This window comes from Trachurus japonicus, chromosome 10 (genome assembly GCF_045865225.1).
Source record: "Trachurus japonicus isolate A0001 chromosome 10, Traja_1.0".
NCBI lineage: Eukaryota > Metazoa > Chordata > Actinopteri > Carangiformes > Carangidae > Trachurus > Trachurus japonicus.
The window spans coordinates 18,135,872-18,155,366 of NC_140916.1; the positions used below are offsets into that span (position 1 = coordinate 18,135,872).

The 19,495-nt window shown below is 41.1% G+C and overlaps 2 protein-coding genes and 1 non-coding gene across 3 annotated transcripts; 2 read left to right on the top strand and 1 right to left on the bottom strand.

The window, feature by feature from the left end:
- Positions 1-24: 24 nt before the first annotated feature.
- Positions 25-8,844, bottom strand: LOC146979714 (uncharacterized). The gene is made up of 8 exons (XM_085789709.1): positions 7,978-8,844; positions 6,779-6,816; positions 6,313-6,399; positions 5,727-5,897; positions 5,503-5,538; positions 5,228-5,332; positions 3,479-3,596; positions 25-931 (listed from the first exon to the last, which is right to left on the bottom strand). The coding sequence occupies exons 1-8, from the start codon at positions 8,333-8,335 to the stop codon at positions 420-422; spliced, it is 1,425 nt and encodes a 474-aa protein (XP_085645835.1). The 5' UTR covers positions 8,336-8,844; the 3' UTR covers positions 25-419.
- Positions 8,845-9,373: 529 nt separating this feature from the next.
- Positions 9,374-9,445, top strand: trnaw-cca (transfer RNA tryptophan (anticodon CCA)). Its single transcript has one exon. It is a non-coding gene; the product is annotated as a tRNA-Trp (tRNA).
- A 905-nt stretch (positions 9,446-10,350) lies between these two features.
- On the top strand, positions 10,351-13,112 carry LOC146979716 (paired box protein Pax-5-like). The gene is made up of 6 exons (XM_085788931.1): positions 10,351-10,393; positions 10,484-10,649; positions 11,591-11,788; positions 11,873-11,913; positions 11,999-12,100; positions 12,952-13,112. Exons 1-6 carry the CDS (start codon positions 10,351-10,353, stop codon positions 13,110-13,112), a joined length of 711 nt encoding a protein of 236 aa, XP_085645057.1.
- The last annotated feature ends 6,383 nt before the right edge of the window (positions 13,113-19,495 follow it).

Below are 19,495 nucleotides of genomic sequence, written 5' to 3' on the forward strand. Positions count from 1 at the left end.
GAACATTTATCTCTGAGCGCACAATGTTATCTAGAAATGCATGTTTATTGTTGCTGCCATTGCAATGCAAATGCTTCACAATTACATGTCTGACCTGATTTCAAGTATTTAATTGACAGAAAACGGCATTATAGCAAAACACTCAGATTATATAAATGAGTCAAAAGGCAGATGAGTTGTGCACAAATGTATCTCAGAATACTGTATGTTGTAAGGATAAAATTTGGCACCAGCTGACAGAACAGTAGTAACCTTAGTCTTTAGTCAAAATTAAAGTATAAAACTACATTTATACCAGTTATTTTGCAGTCTCCACATAATAATAAATTAATCAATCAAAAAAAAAAAGATTGAGATACAAAATACAGTATATTTTTTGTTATCCAGTTACATTTAGCACCATTTAAAAGTCAAACATTTCATCTTCTTCTGTGGCGTACTCTTTGCTTTGGGGAGAGAAGCTTTTCACTTTCCGTGTCCATGTCTCCATGAGGATACAAATCACCACGTTTAATCCCTCCTCTCTTCTTCCACCTCTCCGCCTCTCTGCTCTTCCTGCTCCTCCTGCCACCTGCTCCCTCCTCCTCCTCCTTCTTCTTTCTCTTCTTCTGTGCTGGGGGTGCATACTGCCCGTGACCATGCAGGAGGAGAGACTCGAAGGGGTCTGTGTGGCAGGCTTCGTCATCAGTGTAACGCGGCCGATACCTCCCCAGTAGCCCTCCTTCTCGTTTAGCTTGAGCCTCCCTCCTCAGTCTCTTTATCTCCTGTCTCTCTCTGCGCCTCTCTGGCCACGTCTTCCCCTTGCTGGTTCGCCTACACATCTCCTGCTTTGTTCTGCTCCTCCCTTGGATCGGCTGATTCTCCTCACCGCTCTCCCCTGTTGGTTCAGACAAGTGCTGCTGCTGGTCTAAGGCACCCATGGATCCAGGCTCTGAAAACACAAGACGGCATTAAAGAAGATATCCTTGATAATCACTATGAGCCTTGTGTAGATGCTCCTTCATGGTCCTCAACTTCGCTGTTTCACATTTACATTCTCCACCCTCACCAATCTTGTGTTCAATGGCAGCAGGCTGCAAAACCCACCTGCTCAGCACCAAACAGCAGACAGGACAAAGTCGGCGACCAGCTGGTGAACATAATGGTACATTTAGCAGCTAAAGAGCCAGACATTTCCCTCAAGAGTTGTTGGAGATCAAAAACAGCTAGACAAGAGACTGAATGTTGGTTTACATTCATGGAGTGGCCAAAAACATAACTACATGCTCAATGCTAATATTGCTCTGCTTAGACCAGATGAATCTAAATTTGGTCGGGTGATAACATGTCACAACCTGTTGTGTTGACCCCAAGTGGCAAAAACAATATTACACAAATAATAATACGTAACTTAGCACCTTTTAAAATCTGTAATTTTTGTTGGCCTCCTGCATTTGAGCTTCCCACCTTGCTCCAGTGATGTCCAGGACATTGTGACACCACTGCTGGGTGTGGTTACAGGTTCAACAAAACAGAGGTGAAAGGTCTGACACAGAGTGGAAAAACTGTTTTTAAAGCAAGTGTTAAATTACTTTTAAAAGCAATTTGAGAACCGGTAGAGCCGTTTTTTTTATCATTCCCAACATGAGTAGTGAAGACAAGATGACTGGTCACCATACCATCTTGCTTTTAGCACCACACACTGGGACAGAGCTGGATGTCACACTCCTACCATAGAAGGATCACAATGATTACCATAATTACAGTAATTACCACTTAGAAAAGAAGGAAAAGTATCTGTACTGTGTCTGCTAGAGAAAAAGCTTTTTTTGTCATAAAGGAGCTCATCTGGCACAACAGCCAACCCATGTAAAATGCAGGGGTGCAAACTCATCAGGGGTAAAAATGGTGACAAGATACCGACCCCCTAGGGGGGTCCGGGGGCATGCTCCCCCGGGGAATTTTTTTTAAAAACCAACTTTAAAGGTGAATTTACAGTCAATTTTAGCATGAGACTACTAGTAGGGTCCAGATTTACTCAGGTTTGCACAGCTTTTGCTCCTGTTAAACCTGCACAATCTGTCTCTCTGTGTTTGGTTTTGAAACATGTGAAGGGGGTCTTCAGCCTGTGCAGGTTTAGCATGAGTAAAAGCTGTGCAAAACTTGGAGAATCTGTCCCTTGATGTCCATCAGATGAACCTTGCAAACCTTGCCTTCAAACTAAATAAAATTTAATACAGACTGATTGGTTCATTGTGAAACATTTATTTATTGATGTAAATGTGTTTTCTGTATGTAGGCTATGCTCCGAGGCAGCGCTGCTCTTTCTGTCCAATAACACACATGAAGCTTAAAAATGCCATAGGCTACATAAAACATATTAAGCGGCAATATGTATTTAAAAGATGTTCAAGCAAACGGTTCGGTTCACGGTTTTGTGGTCATGGTTTTCGGTTCGGTTTGGTATACTTTGATCGTTGGGAAAATCAATCATGTCTCGTATATTCAGGTTAAAACTGAAAGAATGAGGCAGTCTGACATCTGATACATCATTGTGACAGTCTGAGGTATAGGTGAGATTCTGGCTGCAAGAGAGGAGACATCGATAGTTCCAACATGTTTTAATTTATTGGGCAAAGAAAGTTATCTAACAAATGCTAAGAACAATTAGATATTCACTGAAATATATAACCTTCCTCCTCCTCTTCCTCCTCCTCCTCAGGTCGCTCTGGAGCTAGTCTCGCTTGCCAGACCCTCCTCCAGAGAAGGAGACACTGGAGCTAATAAAAGCTAAACGCGCTAATCGCTAATTGGCCGCGATCGCGATCATCACACACACGCGGTCCCATACAGCAGAGCAGACCTACACAACGCTGCTGGCGCATCTTCTAGCTCCGACTCTTTCACTCGCCATGCTCAAAAAGTCGCGTTAGTTAGTCTGTATGAAAAGTGAAGCTTCAGGTGTGTATTGCTGGACAGAAGAGGAGCGCTGCCACCACTCGTTGTCATCCAGAGAAGGTGCATGCGCCTTAAAGAGACAGGTGCATTGCTTCGCCTCGCCTCGCCGGACCCCCCCACCCCCCCCTCTCAAATTTTTTTTTTATTGCGGATTTACACGAATCACACAAATGACCAATTTGGGATCCAAAACGGCGAATTTCGCCGAAAGGTGACAAGTTTGCACCCCTGAAAATGCTAATAGTGAATAAGCTCATAGAGTCTGTAAAGCTCTGCCGACACAGTGCCATGTGGTAATACTGAACCTGTATTTAAATGAATTACTCATTATTTCTGCTTCATTGCTCTGTCCATTAATTGTGTTGTCATATATCTGTGAAAGGATATAAATTTTTTTTTTTTTTAATGTGTTTTTTCAGTGCAAAATAACCACAGTCAAACTCTGTCCCCTTCAAAAATGTCAATAAAGAATGCTGATAGAAAAAAAACACTATTTCATGCAAACATTTACATCAGTGAATATACAATAATTTTTTGTCACCTTTCGCTTGTAGCTGCACACTGGTATGACACTGGAGGATGTCATCAATGGTGTCATAGTGGCAAACATAAGGCAGTGAAGGAAAAGTGCGACTGACCATCCTCCTCTTAGTGCACTCCTGGTGAGGACAGGGAGAGAGAGAGAGACTCTGCGGTAAGAAATAAGAGAAAAAGAGAAAAACAGACGCAGGATTGTGGAGAAACAAAAACAAGTAATTGAAGGAGAGAAGAGAGTTGATGCAATTCAAAGTGAGGAAACAATAGTTTCAAAGCTACAGATATACAGATACAGGTGGGAAAAAATGCTGGACAGAGATATAAAGAGGAGAAGAGAAAGGCAGATAGAGAGATGAGACAGGAAAAACAGAAGCCAAGAAGGCAAAGACAGTGAAAACAAGAAAGGAATTCATTTTCCCCTTGAAAAGAAATACATTGAGACTTCAGCCATTAACCAGAACCAACAGGAGAGAGCAGACAGGTCCAGTTTTAGCTGCCCTGCACTGTTACATGTAGAAGTGATTAGACATGTAGCCCCTCATGAGCAGCGATCAAACTACTCCCTGCTAAATGCTAACTCCCTGATGATAACTATACACCTCAATGGATCTTGTGACCATCTACTGCCGGTTAACTGAAGATTCCTACTACAGACACAGGAAAATCAGAGATACAGTCTGTGTGGATTATTGCCCGAAGCTATGAAACACACTATCTGAGGATATCAGGGAACATAGTTCACTTAGTATTTTCAAAGGAAAGCTACACACTTGTAATCTCTCCACTTTAGCCTTTAACATTGAAATGCTGAAATTTGGCACTTTGCTCTTGAATTGTGCACTGCAGTGCTTCTTTTATGATGCTGTTATAAGTATTGATGTCGGGGAAATAAAAGATTGTGGTGGATTGTGTGTTTCATCATCCCACACAACAACACACAACCTGGCCATTATTAGTGGGGCAACTTCAGGTTGTGCCCGGCACAGATAAAAGCTGCAGTGAGTTGCACCTGCAGAGAAAATGTTCTGGGGCAGCTGACACAGGCTGACCCCAGTGTAATCAAAACCTGTGGTGCATTTGTGTCCATCTGGACAGGAAGCTCTGCAGTGCCATTTTCCACAGAGCTGATTTATCATTTAATAGAAGTATACGAAGAAAAGTTTTTCATCTAAAAGAAAAAGTTTTTTATTTTATTTGATGGATTCTATGTAACCTATATATGTATATATTATATATATTCACTTCTATAACATTATATACCATCTAATTTTACATGAATGTTTTTGACATGTTTCATGTTCATTTTCTGTCTTTTCATGTGAGAGACTTGTTGCCTGTGAATTCTGTCATTAACAGAATTTCTTGTATGAAAGGTGCAATGCAAATTTAGTTAAAGCAGAAGTACGCGGAATGTTTGTGTTAATACAAGTCTTAAATAGTTATATCTTCCGACAGCAATCACTTATATAGAGTGTTTGGTCCGAAACACGGGTCTGTCAGCCACTCTGCTCTGCTGTAAGCCGAGGAGAAAACTTTCCTTGTATCCTACAACCTTTATCCAATGAGGAGAGAACGGCATAAAGGGGCGGTCCTCTCTGTGTGTGCAGCCAAGGGATGCGCGTGAATGTGGTGACGTAGGGACGAGGGTGGCGACTGCTAACTCCATCCGCTGACAGGAAGTTAGCCAAAACGACCGGATCACTTACTTCTGCTTTAATTATTACTTATTGTCATAATTTCATCCACCACTTACGTAGCCATAATGTCCCCTCTTAGAGCAGTTGTAACAGTGAGCAAGGCATCTCTTGTGTTTGACCCTGTGGATTCTCTGTGGTCTGAGTGGAACCTCTAACCGGATCTGGGAAAAAAACACATGAAGACATTAGAACATGGACAAATAACTTTAAGAAATCTGTTTAAAGGATTTCATTTTCTAATTTTGAGCAATAATACTAAAAACGAATACATGTTTCTACAGTGTGCCAGAAAGACCATTTACACTGCAGTTAAGCCAAATCTTCAACTCACCGTCAAGTGGTATTGTCTCCATGTATCAGGGCAGGCCTGAGGAAAAAACCCACAAAACAGAGGAGGAAATTACAATTTTGTGCAAGAACACAGAATGAGGAGTTCTTTGCCGAGATCAATACTTCATAAAAGCAGTCCTCACATGCCTAAAGCTAAAACAAAATGGCAAATGCCTTCAGAGTTTCCTTTTAAACAAACGGAAACATGATCACAGACAAACTTACATCAGAGAAGTGTCCTGTCATCCCACAACGCTGGCAGTGTTGGTTCCACAGTGGGGGCTTCTCACACAACCTGAGGCCGTGTGCAGGCAGCCCACAACTGGGGCAGGGGCGGCTTGGACAGTCCCTCTGGACGTGGCCCTTTACCCCACAAAGGACACAGGTAGGACTCCTCTGCAGACAGAGAGACAAAATATATTTTTTGCTGGAGTTTACATATAACGCGTGTCTATAAACCATCTTTGTGGTGATATTTCAATAAAAACCACTGAACCTCACAAAGATAGTAAGTTATAGATCACTGATGTTGTGAAAGGTTCACATGTAAATCAACATAGTGATTCATGATTCAGAGAAGCATGCGTGTTTAAGAAATTACTGTGTAAATAAAGATTGAGAAAATTATAAGACAATCACCATAACACACCTACAAAATATTTTATTGCAACATTAAGCCAGAAGTCTCAGTAGGTGGGTAGATATGTCAAACCAACGACTGTAATGGTTATTTCATATGCTCACTATCTACATACGTAAAGCTTACAATTATATCCTGTGTATGTAAAATAAAGGCTATGAGTTCCTTTACCTTATGGTAGTAGCAGCTTTTGGCTAAGTGTCCCGTCCTGTTGCAGATTTGACAGATAAGAGAACGACCAGGCCCAAAATAGCGACACTGGAAAATATGAGACAAATAAATGAGGGTCATCATTATTAATAAAAATTGGAAATATTTTTGTATTCATGATAATACGATGAAATATAAATATCATGAATACAAAAATAATTCAAAATGTTATCATTCATTGCTTCTCTTTTATTAGGAATAAATGTCCTGGAAATGTAAATAACTTTTTTGTTCCAGTATTTTTTGCATTCATACATACCGAAATACAACAATCACACTGATGTTTAGTAACATAAATAGGAGTAAGGAAACATACTGACTGCTGCTTAACACTACAGACACTTAAAAGTACCAGAGGTCTGGGGAATGACAGATGTCACCTTCCCTGTTCATTCAATAAATAAACTTTATAGATATCAAAACTTACCTTGTCTTTCTCTGATACAGCCCATGTACCATTTGGATCTGTTATGGAGAGATTGAAATTTTATAATATTAACTTATGCAGATACTTAATGTGCACAATGAAAGCCATAACTAAGTTGGGTTAGCCCAACCCTTTTCCCCAAAAACAGACCTTACAAAAAAAAGCAACAGATTGAGATTTATACTGAGCCTAATAAATGTTGTCTTTCCCAGGTATCTGTCTTGTAAAAGATGTAGCTCACAGGGCTTACAAACATGATGAAAAACACTTGATGGTCCTAAAGAAAGGATGATAAGGATCCCTTTATGTGTGAGGGAAAACCCTGAAATCTCTCTGCTCCAGTGGAGCTGCTGGCTGGTAAACATGATGAAGTGGCTGCACAGGATTATGAGTGTCTTCATCAATGTTAAGCAGAGCATTTCTGAAAAACAGAGCGCCTGCTGAGCAAACCATCTCTGTGCATGTTTATAAAAAAATTGCACTCCCACAGACTTAAAGAGATTCAACACACAGGGTTACTGCCTGAGCTGATAACACTGCTGAGCTATCTATGAAATACGGAGGCCATGAAGTAGAAAACTCTTTATTCTTATAAATGTCCAGATACTTCAGTAGTTCAAGAGACCTTGTATCTATATATATAACTCAGCCCCCATTTATTTATTGTAATGATTGGGTGTGTGTGTGAGTTGCGTGTGTGCATGTGTGTGTGTGTGTGTGTGTGTGTGCATTTCATTCTGCTCTATTTTATTCCCTATCATGTGATGTGCTGCTGTGGCAAGGGACTTTCCCTGATGTGGGATTAATAAAGTTCATTTTATCTTATTAAAAGCCATAGTCCTTATTAAAAGCCTTAAAATAACGATCCTAACCATAAAATTGAATACAACACAAACATTACCCCAGAGCCACATGATAGTAGCCTCTATACACTGGCTAAGGCTGATTACAAATTAGAGACAGGTGTCCATGTCTGAGTCTTGAATAATAACTTATCATGTAAAAAGACAATTCTTATGTCGGTGTAGCTGCACACTTTTGGACTTCACTGAGTGTCACTTGTTTGTATCTCTTATAAACACTTCAGACACTCACCCACAACGCAAATGTAACCACTGTAAAAACTATTTTGTGGTATTTGCAAAAGGAATAATAGGCTATTCAAACAGGATGACAAACAGCAGCAACACAATACCCACCCTCATCTCCAGAGTCATCCTCGGAGCTGCTCCAGTAGGCGAGGTTGAGCTGGATGCTGGAGTCTCCCTCTTGTGCTTCTCCTCCCAGGATCATCCACTCTTCGACGGGCTGATCATCACTGTCCTCCTCTTCTTCTTCCTCCTCCTCCTCCTCCTCCTCCACCAGAGTCCGTCCGGAGGTGAAGGCCAGGATAAGTGGAGGAGACCTCTCCCCGCTGAGCCGCTGACAGCCGCTCCTTTGTCTCCGGTCACTTCTCTCGGTCTCTCTCTCTTCGCTGTCTGAACTCCAGGAGTCTTCAATGAAGACAGCCGCTTCACTGTCCTCCTCCTCCTCCTCCTCCTCTTCCTCCTTGTTCATAGTAGTACAACCAGGCTCCGCGGCCGACTGAACAGCGCCACCCAACGACGACTCGGCGCACTGCTATCAAACAGCGGCGCTTCACTAAACTACAACTTTTAGTAGTCAGAAATAAAAACCATCCGTGTCTTTGAATTCAGTCATTTGGATGTAAACACGGTAAATGCCCGCCCGGTTACGTTAACGTTGGGTTAACACAACATGAGTCAGGTCCGTAGTAGCCGACGGTAGCTTATTAGTGAAGCTAAATTAGCAAACATAACCAATTCAAATGATATCTGACGACCTTTTCCAATCGCTTATCGTTTTAAGTTAACGATATATCGGTTGTAGCACAGAATAAAATTAAATAAAACCACCTTATTAAGTGTTTCCCCCACACATACAATTCAGAGGATTGTTGCTCCCATGCTTGTTTACCCGGCGTTTCCGGGAAAATGTTGGACAACCAAAGCGTAACCCGGAGTTACAACACGGAGTTGGGCTAGAAATGTTGTTCCCTGCGTGGAAAAGATGGTGTAATTTAGCAGTCGCACAGTAATGTTCAGTGACTGACTGGCGTTAATGACATAAACATTACACGTTGTTGCTTTTATAAATCGTTCGCATGACAACGATGCATGCAAAGGAATTTGGCCACCATTTACACAAGCTTTATTTAGCCTAGGTGTAGCCATATCTAGCCTATGGGTGTAGCCAAAAACGTCTCTGGTGTAGCTCAGAGTTACACAAGTACAATGTAACAAATTGGATAAAATAATAAATGACAAAAGTAAATGAAATATAAATAAAAATGGAGGTGTGGCTCTCTGACTCTGACTCTTGATCAGCATTTGTGGTAGAAATATAGACAGCACATCAACTTTGAAATTATAGCTATTATTTCATGCGCTCCAAGATCAGTTTTAAAGAGTGAGGACAGTCTGTGGTGGTGGTGGTGGTGGTGACATTATTGACTATATTTTCACTAAAGATCTATCTTCGGCGGAGTTGAACGTTTTACGGACTAATTCCTGAAAATATGAGGTTGTCCACAGCGACTCTGTGGCGCAACGGTAGCGCGTCTGACTCCAGATCAGAAGGTTGCGTGTTCAAATCACGTCAGGGTCAATTATTGCATTTAGCCATGAGCAGCAACCGCAGTTCATTGAAAAAGTCTGTCTACTGAAATAACCTGTGGTAAACCATGAACTCCTATAATTGACCGATGAAAACACTACAAAATGATGCATTCTAGCTTCTAAATCTATATGATCTTTACTAGGGTGCCGGGTGCGATCCCTGTCAACAAGGGAATCAAATTACCCCAACACCAGGATTAATCACTGGACATTCATTTTTTCATTCAATGAAGTTGTTATGACTGCATTAACTTTATGTTTATGAAGCTGGGACTAATAGCTCCAGCCCCCCTGATCCTGCATGGATAAGAATGGATGGATGGATGGTTTGTTGTGAAATGACTGCAACAGTTAACACCATGGAGAAAGAAAAGTTTTCTCTTAAAATGATTCCAACCTTTTAAGACTCACTATTCAATTATAAACTAAGGCCAACAAAAATGTAGGCTATTCATATGGTGATCCATTTCTCCACAGTGACCTGATGAAACAATGAGCTATAGTCTAATTCTTGACATGCGTAATAAAGTTTACAACCAGAACTCAGTGTAGGTTATTTGTCCCGATATCTTTTAATCATCATGTTGGTAAATAGAATCCATGAAAATGTATTTACTGAGATTGTGTGTGCGTAGAGTAGCCTCACCACTTGTGTGTCTAAAAGCAAAAGCGCCTCAGTGTCCACTCAAAGGCTCGTGCAGCTGTCCTCCGCTCAGGTGAGAGCACCAGTGAGGTTTTCCGCTGCTCTGTCACTGTCACTCATCACCACTGAAAGTCACTGTCTCGGATTTAAGTTTGAATTATTAGGCTATGTTTCTTGCTACAAAACAACCACATGAAGACCTCTAAAGTTTAGGGAGGAGAACCGACTTTTCTTTCTTCTTCACAACCCTCATGGAGCTCCGCTTTGGACCGGTGCCGCTCGCCGTGAAGCACAGTAAGTAACGGCGCTTCTTATCCCAGTATTTATTTACGCCTTCATGCGGGCTAAATGCTGCTGTAACAACAGCTCTCCTCCGCTGCTCAGGGCTCGGCGGGGTGAACCAGCTCGGCGGGGTCTTCATTAACGGGCGCCCGTTACCGCACGAGGTGAGGCAGCGTATTGTGGAGCTCGCGCAACTCGGCGTGCGTCCCTGCGACATCTCCCGCCGTCTGCGCGTCAGTCACGGCTGTGTCAGCAAAATACTGGCCAGGTAAATGAGTCAGTCCACTTATTTACACACTCATTGACTGGAAGGAGGAGGAAGTCTTTGCTGTGCACACCTGCACTTGTACAGCATGTTATATTACATTGCACAATTGTTAATCCTGTACTAACTGAGTTACTGTATGTTTCATGTCTCTTTATAATTTTATACAGATTTCGAATCCTTCCTAGACTAAATTATTTTATTCCAATTATCGTATCTATTCTATTCTATTGTAATTTCCTGCACATAGGATTCTATTCTATTCTATATTTATTTCATGGGTTGTTGCATGTAGGTTAATCAATTTAAACAAATCTTGCAGTGTTCACACAGACTATTCTGGCCTTTATTTTAAAATGTTAAGGTCATTTCGAAATTTGATTCAACCTTAACATTTTTTAAACTGCTTTTTTACATGTTAGATATTTAACGATCACAGCTGTCACTGGCTATTCTTTGGCATAGCATATATTATTGGTAAGGATTGCACAAGATGTTTTATCACAGCATCAGAGGCACATCCTGCTGCTAATCTCAGCTCTGGTGTGCTGCCACTTGCTTTATATGGTAGGTGCACAAACTCTACTACTTCCTGACAGAAAGACAGCATCTTTATTTCCTGTCCCATACTATTGGAGTGAATAATCAGGTGTGAACTGGGTGTGCCCAAGAGGTGCCTCACACCGGATCACTTAACCCAATAGTATGGGCCAGGAAATAAAGATGCTGTCTTCCTGTCAGGAAGTAGAGGGTTGTGCACCTACCTTATTGCATAATTGCATGATGCAGCAAGTCTGCAGGTGTATTAAGTGTGTATAAATGTAAATGTGGTCATCCCACAGTTCTTTATTCTGAATTACAGGATCACAATGTCTTTTCTCTGACTTATATAGCTACTTTTCAGGTACAATGTTAACTTCTCGTGACCAACATTGTTATTGCAGGTACAATGAGACAGGGAGCGTCAAACCGGGAGTGATTGGAGGCTCTAAGCCCAAAGTTGCCACTCCAAAGGTTGTGCAAATGATCCTGCATCTGAAACACACCAACCCCACCATGTTCGCCTGGGAGATCAGGGACCGACTGATGCTCGAGCGAGTGTGTGACCATGACAGCGTGCCCAGCATCAGCTCCATCAACAGGTACAGAGGACTGCCTGTGTGTGTGTGTGTGTGTTACACAGATCATTACAACGAGCGCTAAGAGAGTTCCCTCTGTCTTCACAGGATCATCAGGAGCAAAGTCCAGTCTGAATCTTGTGAAGTTGGTAAGTGTTTCTCCATCCTCTCTTCTTTCTTGGTCCGCCTGCCTCCCTGACTAACGGTCCCCAACGTTGACCTCTGCCCCTGCAGTATCATCAGCATCACCTGTTGCCATGGCAGCATCACATTCCTCCATCTATTCCATCAGGGGGATCCTGGGAATCAGAAAATACAGCAGCAAATATAAAACAGGTATTTAAATCAGTGAGTGTGGTCGGCACATGGCAACCTGTCCTCGTGTTCTTTACTATACACTCACATATCAAAAAATTGTTCCATTTGCTGTTTGAGTGAAATATAATCAGTGCATGTTTTCTTGGATCAAGAACTTTAAGACACTTTATAGTAACTTCACAGTTTAGCTGGGATGTTTCCTTCATTTAAAAGTTATGTTTAAATCTAAAAATTAAGTTTTAGATTTAGTTTCTATGATTCAGGCAACTTGTAAAGTCAGTTATTCAACACTGTTTTAAGAACTTTTGTGGGGATTAATACAGGTTAAAGAAAATCATTCAACACGTATCAAGACAATGCCTCTGATACACGAGCGTTGTTTTGCTCTGTTCTGGACAAAATGTCAGATCCCACGCCTGATGAAACATCTCATGAAGATGGATGTACCTACTTTGAGAGCAGACTGAGAGATTACAGTGAAGTCTCGGACCACAGAGACTCAGAGTGATAAAAGCTCATAGTGTTGTGTAAATTAGAGTCAGACTGAAACAACCTCTGCAGCAGGAGATCCAGCTCGCCACCCCAGGCGTCTGTGCTCTCAGCCAGCAGGCTTTCTGCTCCTCCCTGCTTCTCCCTCACCTCTGCCTCTCATTACAGGCCTGCTTACACCTCCTCTCCTCCATCACGGAAACCATTAGAGCGGGAGATCAAACAGATAAATACACACAGTTACACTTGGGAATAAACACACACATGCGTGTATTTTATCATTTCGCTAATTAGAACTTGTGGAGGATCGCAGCAGGGGACTGTCTGAGGTACGAAGGGAAATGAAAGTGAACCTGGACTGAAGCTGTTTTGTTTTCCAGGCAGGGACATCTCCTGCAGCGTGCACCACCATCAGCCATATTCCTGTAATGACGCCTGGGGATGGTCTGACCCCTGTCTGACCTCTGTCTCCAGCCTAACCTTTTACCCCATCCAGCCAACTAATCATGATCCAGCCTTTATAGGTCAGTCCGCATCATAATATGATCACTTCTGTCTATTATAAACTCACTGTCATGTGTTTTCTCAATGGTTTTTCTCTCTTGTTTAGGATCCCCATGCCATTACAGCTGAAGGAAGGGGTCCCGTAAGGAAAGAATATCACACATTCCTGTGCCAAAAACAACATGATTTCACAAGTGGATTGATTAAGATTTTGTGTCTTACAAAATACATGACATCAGTTTTCAAATATGTTCAAATAAAACTGAAATAATGTGCTAAATAAGTGACTGATTTTTAAAAAATGTTTTATTTACACGATTTCACATCAAAAATATGCTGCTATCTCAGAGGCTTAATGGAGCTTCATCTGTCCAACATATTAGCCCTCATCCCTGCGACCCTGGAGGCCATTTTCTCCTCCGCCAGCAGTTAAGGTGGAGCATCATTAGGGGCCCCGTGATGGAGAACGGTGACTGTTTCTTCTCCTTAGTGTGCGTCTTCCCGGCCTCCCCCTCCAGGATGAGGGATAAGAGGAGAAGATGGGAGCTGTACCAGAGGGAGCAGCAGGGTCGAAGGACACAGCTGAGACAGAAATCTGTGGCCAGCAGTGGGCATCAGTCTGCAGGAGGCGTGCAGAAAACAGGTGCATGGTGGTAAAGTTTTTTTTTTACTGTGTATGTCATACATGCATACACCCACAAACACAGCTTACATAGTGTATGTACATTTACAGCAACTTTAGACTTTTGGGTCTGTGTCATTTTCCGAAATTACCTATTTTGTTTGCAAGCAACTTTTCACATTTCTGAATATAACTGTCTTAGCATTTCACTAATGTCAAATAGATTTTATTTTATTATAAATTTATTTCATTTATTAAGCTTTACGATGTTTACAACTGAGGACACATTTTAAAGGAAACTATCAAATGTTGACAGGGAAGAAAAAGGGAACAAACCTTAGACTGACTTGCAATAAATCTATAATATACACAGCAGTGAGTGCAATAGATCATTTATCTTAATCAGTAATTTAATACGAAGAACATACTGAGTGTAATAAGTTGGAGAGTTTCAGGTGGAGTGGAAGCATTTTATTGTTTGCAGACACACCTGTGCTTTTCTTGGTATTATAAGTGAGTGTTTGCTATAAAAAACAAACATACCGGTAACTGGTTTGAAGGGTCACAGGGTCACGGTCACATTGTTGGGTTTATTATTATTATTAAGTGGTGTTTGTGGTTTAGTCTGGCCAGAAGAAGACTGTGTCCATCCTTATTCCAGTAGTTTTTTCTGAAAACTCTCTGCTTTCGAGCTCCAACTCATTAAGGAAGGACAACGGATTCACTTTTTCAAAGAACCAATGTGAACTGGCTGCTCAGTACCATTGTATAATCACTTCTTTTCTACGGCTGAAGTTTTGTGGAGCCAATTCTCCAGTGGACATTGTGAGACAAAGAGGCTGTTGCCTGCAGGATGGCGACACAAGTGCAAAGCCAGACAAACCCTAGAGGGAGCTCTTAGTTGTGGTTTAGACAATAAAACCATCAGGGATCTGACTGGAGACGTCTGTGATAAAACACAACCAGGACTATCGGTGTCATAATGTGAATAAATCAGAAACATTTAAAGTAATGGAAAAATGTTTCAATTACTGGCTTTTGTTCTCATTCTCAGCCACTGTCTTTTATCCTATAATCCAGATCCTGATGCACTGTGGCCTCCTGCAGATATCCTTAGGAAAGATTGTGTTTGACAAATGAAATAACGTAAAATATATATATATATAATGCATAGTCAAAGTGATTTAAATTTTTAAAATCAAGTGAGTAGAAAGTAAATAAAGTGTAAAATAAGTAGGATACTTTTTTAAGGGATAACAATGAAAACGAAAGGAAGAGGCGAGCACTCACCCAAATAAGCAAAAAGAGATAAATCTTGTGGAGGTGCATGGCTACAGCAGCAGACTGAGAGGGGAGAAAAGCCAGCACACTCTAAATATTCCTTTGATGTTTCTTTATTTGTAGGACAGGCAAGCACAGACGTTTCGACCTTAGTCTTTTTCAAGGGATAACAATAAATCATCAAATAAAGTGGGGAATGCTGACGGACTAGCTTTTGGCATCATTTTTAATCACTGGGCAAATGATTAGTGTGCTGCTGCAGTCACACCTCCAGACAGGTGGACTTTGTAACCACAGGGACAGAAAGAGGACATTTTGCCAATATTTAAAAATTGTCTGTAAAACCTAGGCTACCATTGACAAAGAAGTAGCTAACTCTAATACTCAGAACCGGCTGATATGTTGCTACCAGTTACACAATAGCAGCTTTGGACAAATTTGAAATAAATGTTTTCCCTCCATTATACATTTGTAATGACAAATATTACAAGAGAAAGAACAGAACATAGAGCCTTTTGTTACCATGAATGATCACTGGCAGCAGTAATGTCATTTTTATATCTCTGCCATCATTTATTGTCTGCCTTATCAACTTTTACAGTCATCATAGATTTAGAAACTACAGTTTTATAACACGAAATGCAAAACGTGATGTCAGAGATAAAAGCTGGTTTTCAATAATAACTAGAAAAAACATTTCCAAGAATGGAAATGGTGTGAATGCTGAAAGCAATGCTGAATGAGCTGAAGAAATTGTTGAAACAATGCTGAATGAGCTGAAGAAAGAAAGAAAGAAGAAAAGGACAGAAGGAAAGAAAGAAAATGGGAAGGGTAGATGGAGAAAGAAAGAAAGAACAAAAGGACAGAAAGAAAGAAGACACAGAGAGAAGGGTAGATAGAGAAAGAAAAAGGTAAGAAAAACAGAATAATAGAACATAAAGAGAATAGAGAATGAATGAAAGAGACAGAGGAGTAGTAAGAAAGAAGGAAAGATATTGGGGTGGATAAATGAAAGAGAGAGATATACAGAGAGCAGTAGAAAGAAAGAAAGAAAGAAAGAAAGAAAGAAAGAAAGAAAGAAATGGGGTAGAAACATAGAAAGAGAAAAGGAGTAGAAAGAAAAACAGAAAGAAACAAAGAAGTAAAAAGAAATGGGGTGAAAGAAAGAAAGAAAGAAAGAAAGAAAGAAAGAAAGAAAGAAGAAAAAGAGAGAGGGGGATGATAGATAGAAAGAGGTAGATGGATGGATGGATAGGGAGGGAAAGATAGAAAGAAGTTATGTAAAATACAAATGAAGGAGTAAAAGAAAGAAAGAAAAAGAGAGAAAAAAAGAGACAAAGGGATTATAGATAGATAGATAGATAGATAGATAGATAGATAGATAGATAGATAGATAGATAGATAGATAGATAGATAGATAGATAGATAGATAGATAGATAGATAGATAGATAGATAGATAGATAGATAGATAGATGTTAAAAGCTGCGTCCTATGTCCCAGGCTCCACCTGTAATTGTACTACTATTAATAGAGTTGGAAAGACTAAACGTCTGAACTTAAATTCATGAGAAAAATATAAATTGTTGGAGATGTTTACATCAAAAGTATAAAATAATTGAGAGGTTGATGAATGTGAGCTGAAAACCTGTGTGTGTGTGTGTGTGTGTGTGTGTGTGTGTGTGTGTGTGTGTGTGTGTGTGTGTGTGTCTGACGGTCTCTCTGTCTGCGTGTACATGTGCAGAAAGCCACAGAACTCCTCTCTCCCTAATGATCTGATTGATTGGCAGCCTGCCCTCAGAAGTTACCATGGCGACTCAACTAACTGCTTACATTTTACTGTGTGGAACAGTGTTGTGTTTGTGTGTTTGTGTGTTTGTTTGTTTGTGTATGTGTGCATGTGTGACTGTGTGTGAGTGTCTGTATGTGTCTGTCTGTGTGAGTGTGATGCCTGTGTTTGTGCGTGGACATCCTCTGTCAGTCTGGTTTATCGTGTGTGTGTGTGGGGCTGTGTTTAAAAACATCTTAAAAAGACGACAGGCGCTTACGTTTTTTTTTTTTTGACCAAAAATAAAAATTTCTCCAAACTCGGATATATCATCTGGGGGTCCGAGGGGAGTCCAACGCAGAAGGTTTGGTTGAAATCGGGCCGGTGGTTTTGGAGAAAATGACCAAAACCCAAACAGGCGATTTTAAAAAGACGACAGGCGCGCGGCTTACGTTTTTTTTTTTTTGACCAAAAATTAAAATTTCTCCAAACTCGGATATATCATCTGGGGGTCCGAGGGGAGTCCAACGCAGAAGGTTTGGTTGAAATCGGGCCGGTGGTTTTGGAGAAAATGACCAAAAACCAAACAGGCGATTTTAAAAAGACGACAGGCGCGTGGCTTACGTTTTTTTTTTTTTGACCAAAAATTAAAATTTCTCCAAACTCGGATATATCATCTGGGGGTCCGAGGGGAGTCCAACGCAGAAGGTTTGGTTGAAATCGGGCCGGTGGTTTTGGAGAAAATGACCAAAAACCAAACAGGCGATTTTAAAAAGACGACAGGCGCGCGGCTTACGTTTTTTTTTTTTTGACCAAAAATTAAAATTTCTTCAAATTTCTCCAAACTCGGATATATCATCTGGGGGTCCGAGGGGAGTCCAACGCAGAAGGTTTGGTTGAAATCGGGCCGGTGGTTTTGGAGAAAATGACCAAAAACCAAACAGGCGATTTTAAAAAGACGACAGGCGTGCGGCTTACGTTTTTTTTTTTTTGACCAAAAATTAAAATTTCTCCAAACTCGGATATATCATCTGGGGGTCCGAAGGGAGTCCAACGCAGAAGGTTTGGTTGAAATCGGGCCGGTGGTTTTGGAGAAAATGACCAAAAACCAAACAGGCGATTTTAAAAAGACGACAGGCGCGCGGCTTACGTTTTTTTTTTTTTGACCAAAAATTAAAATTTCTTCAAATTTCTCCAAACTCGGATATATCATCTGGGGGTCCGAGGGGAGTCCAACGCAGAAGGTTTGGTTGAAATCGGGCCGGTGGTTTTGGAGAAAATGACCAAAAACCAAACAGGCGATTTTAAAAAGACGACAGGCGTGCGGCTTACGTTTTTTTTTTTTGACCAAAAATTAAAATTTCTCCAAACTCGGATATATCATCTGGGGGTCCGAAGGGAGTCCAACGCAGAAGGTTTGGTTGAAATCGGGCCGGTGGTTTTGGAGAAAATGACCAAAAACCAAACAGGCGATTTTAAAAAGACGACAGGCGCGCGGCTTACGTTTTTTTTTTTTTGACCAAAAATTAAAATTTCTTCAAATTTCTCCAAACTCGGATATATCATCTGGGGGTCCGAGGGGAGTCCAACGCAGAAGGTTTGGTTGAAATCGGGCCGGTGGTTTTGGAGAAAATCACCAAAACCCAAACAGGCCATTTTAAAAAGACGACAGGCGCGCGGCTTACGTTTTTTTTTTTTTTTGACCAAAAATTAAAATTTCTTCAAATTTCTCCAAACTCGGATATATCATCTGGGGGTCCGAGGGGAGTCCAACGCAGAAGGTTTGGTTGATATCGGGCCGGTGGTTTTGGAGAAAATGACCAAAGCACGCGGCTTAGGTTTTTTTTTTTTGACCAAAAATTAAAATTTCTTCAAATTTCTCCAAACTCGGATATATCATCTGGGGGTCCGAGGGGAGTCCAACGCAGAAGGTTTGGTTGAAATCGGGCCGGTGGTTTTGGAGAAAATGACCAAAACCCAAACAGGCCATTTTAAAAAGACGACAGGCGCGCGGCTTACGTTTTTTTTTTTTTTTTGACCAAAAATTAAAATTTCTTCAAATTTCTCCAAACTCGGATATATCATCTGGGGGTCCGAGGGGAGTCCAACGCAGAAGGTTTGGTTGAAATCGGGCCGGTGGTTTTGGAGAAAATGACCAAAAACCAAACAGGCGATTTTAAAAAGACGACAGGCGCGCGGCTTACTTTTTTTTTTCTTTTTTGACCAAAAATTCAAATTTCTTCAAATTTCTCCAAAGTCGGATATATCATCTGGGGGTCCGAGGGGAGTCCAACGCAGAAGGTTTGGTTGAAATCGGGCCGGTGGTTTTGGAGAAAATGACCAAAAACCAAACAGGCGATTTTAAAAAGACGAAAGGCGCGCGGCTTACGTTTTTTTTTTTTTTTGACCAAAAATTCAAATTTCTTCAAATTTCTCCAAAGTCGGATATATCATCTGGGGGTCCGAGGGGAGTCCAACGCAGAGGGTTTGGTTGAAATCGGGCCGGTGGTTTTGGAGAAAATGACCAAAAACCAAACAGGCGATTTTAAAAAGACGACAGGCGCGTGGCTTACGTTTTTTTTTTTTGACCAAAAATTAAAATTTCTCTCCAAACTCGGATATATCATCTGGGGGTCCGAGGGGAGTCCAACGCAGAAGGTTTGGTTGAAATCGGGCCGGTGGTTTTGGAGAAAATGACCAAAACCCAAAGAGGCGATTTTAAAAAGACGACAGGCGCGCGGCTTACGTTTT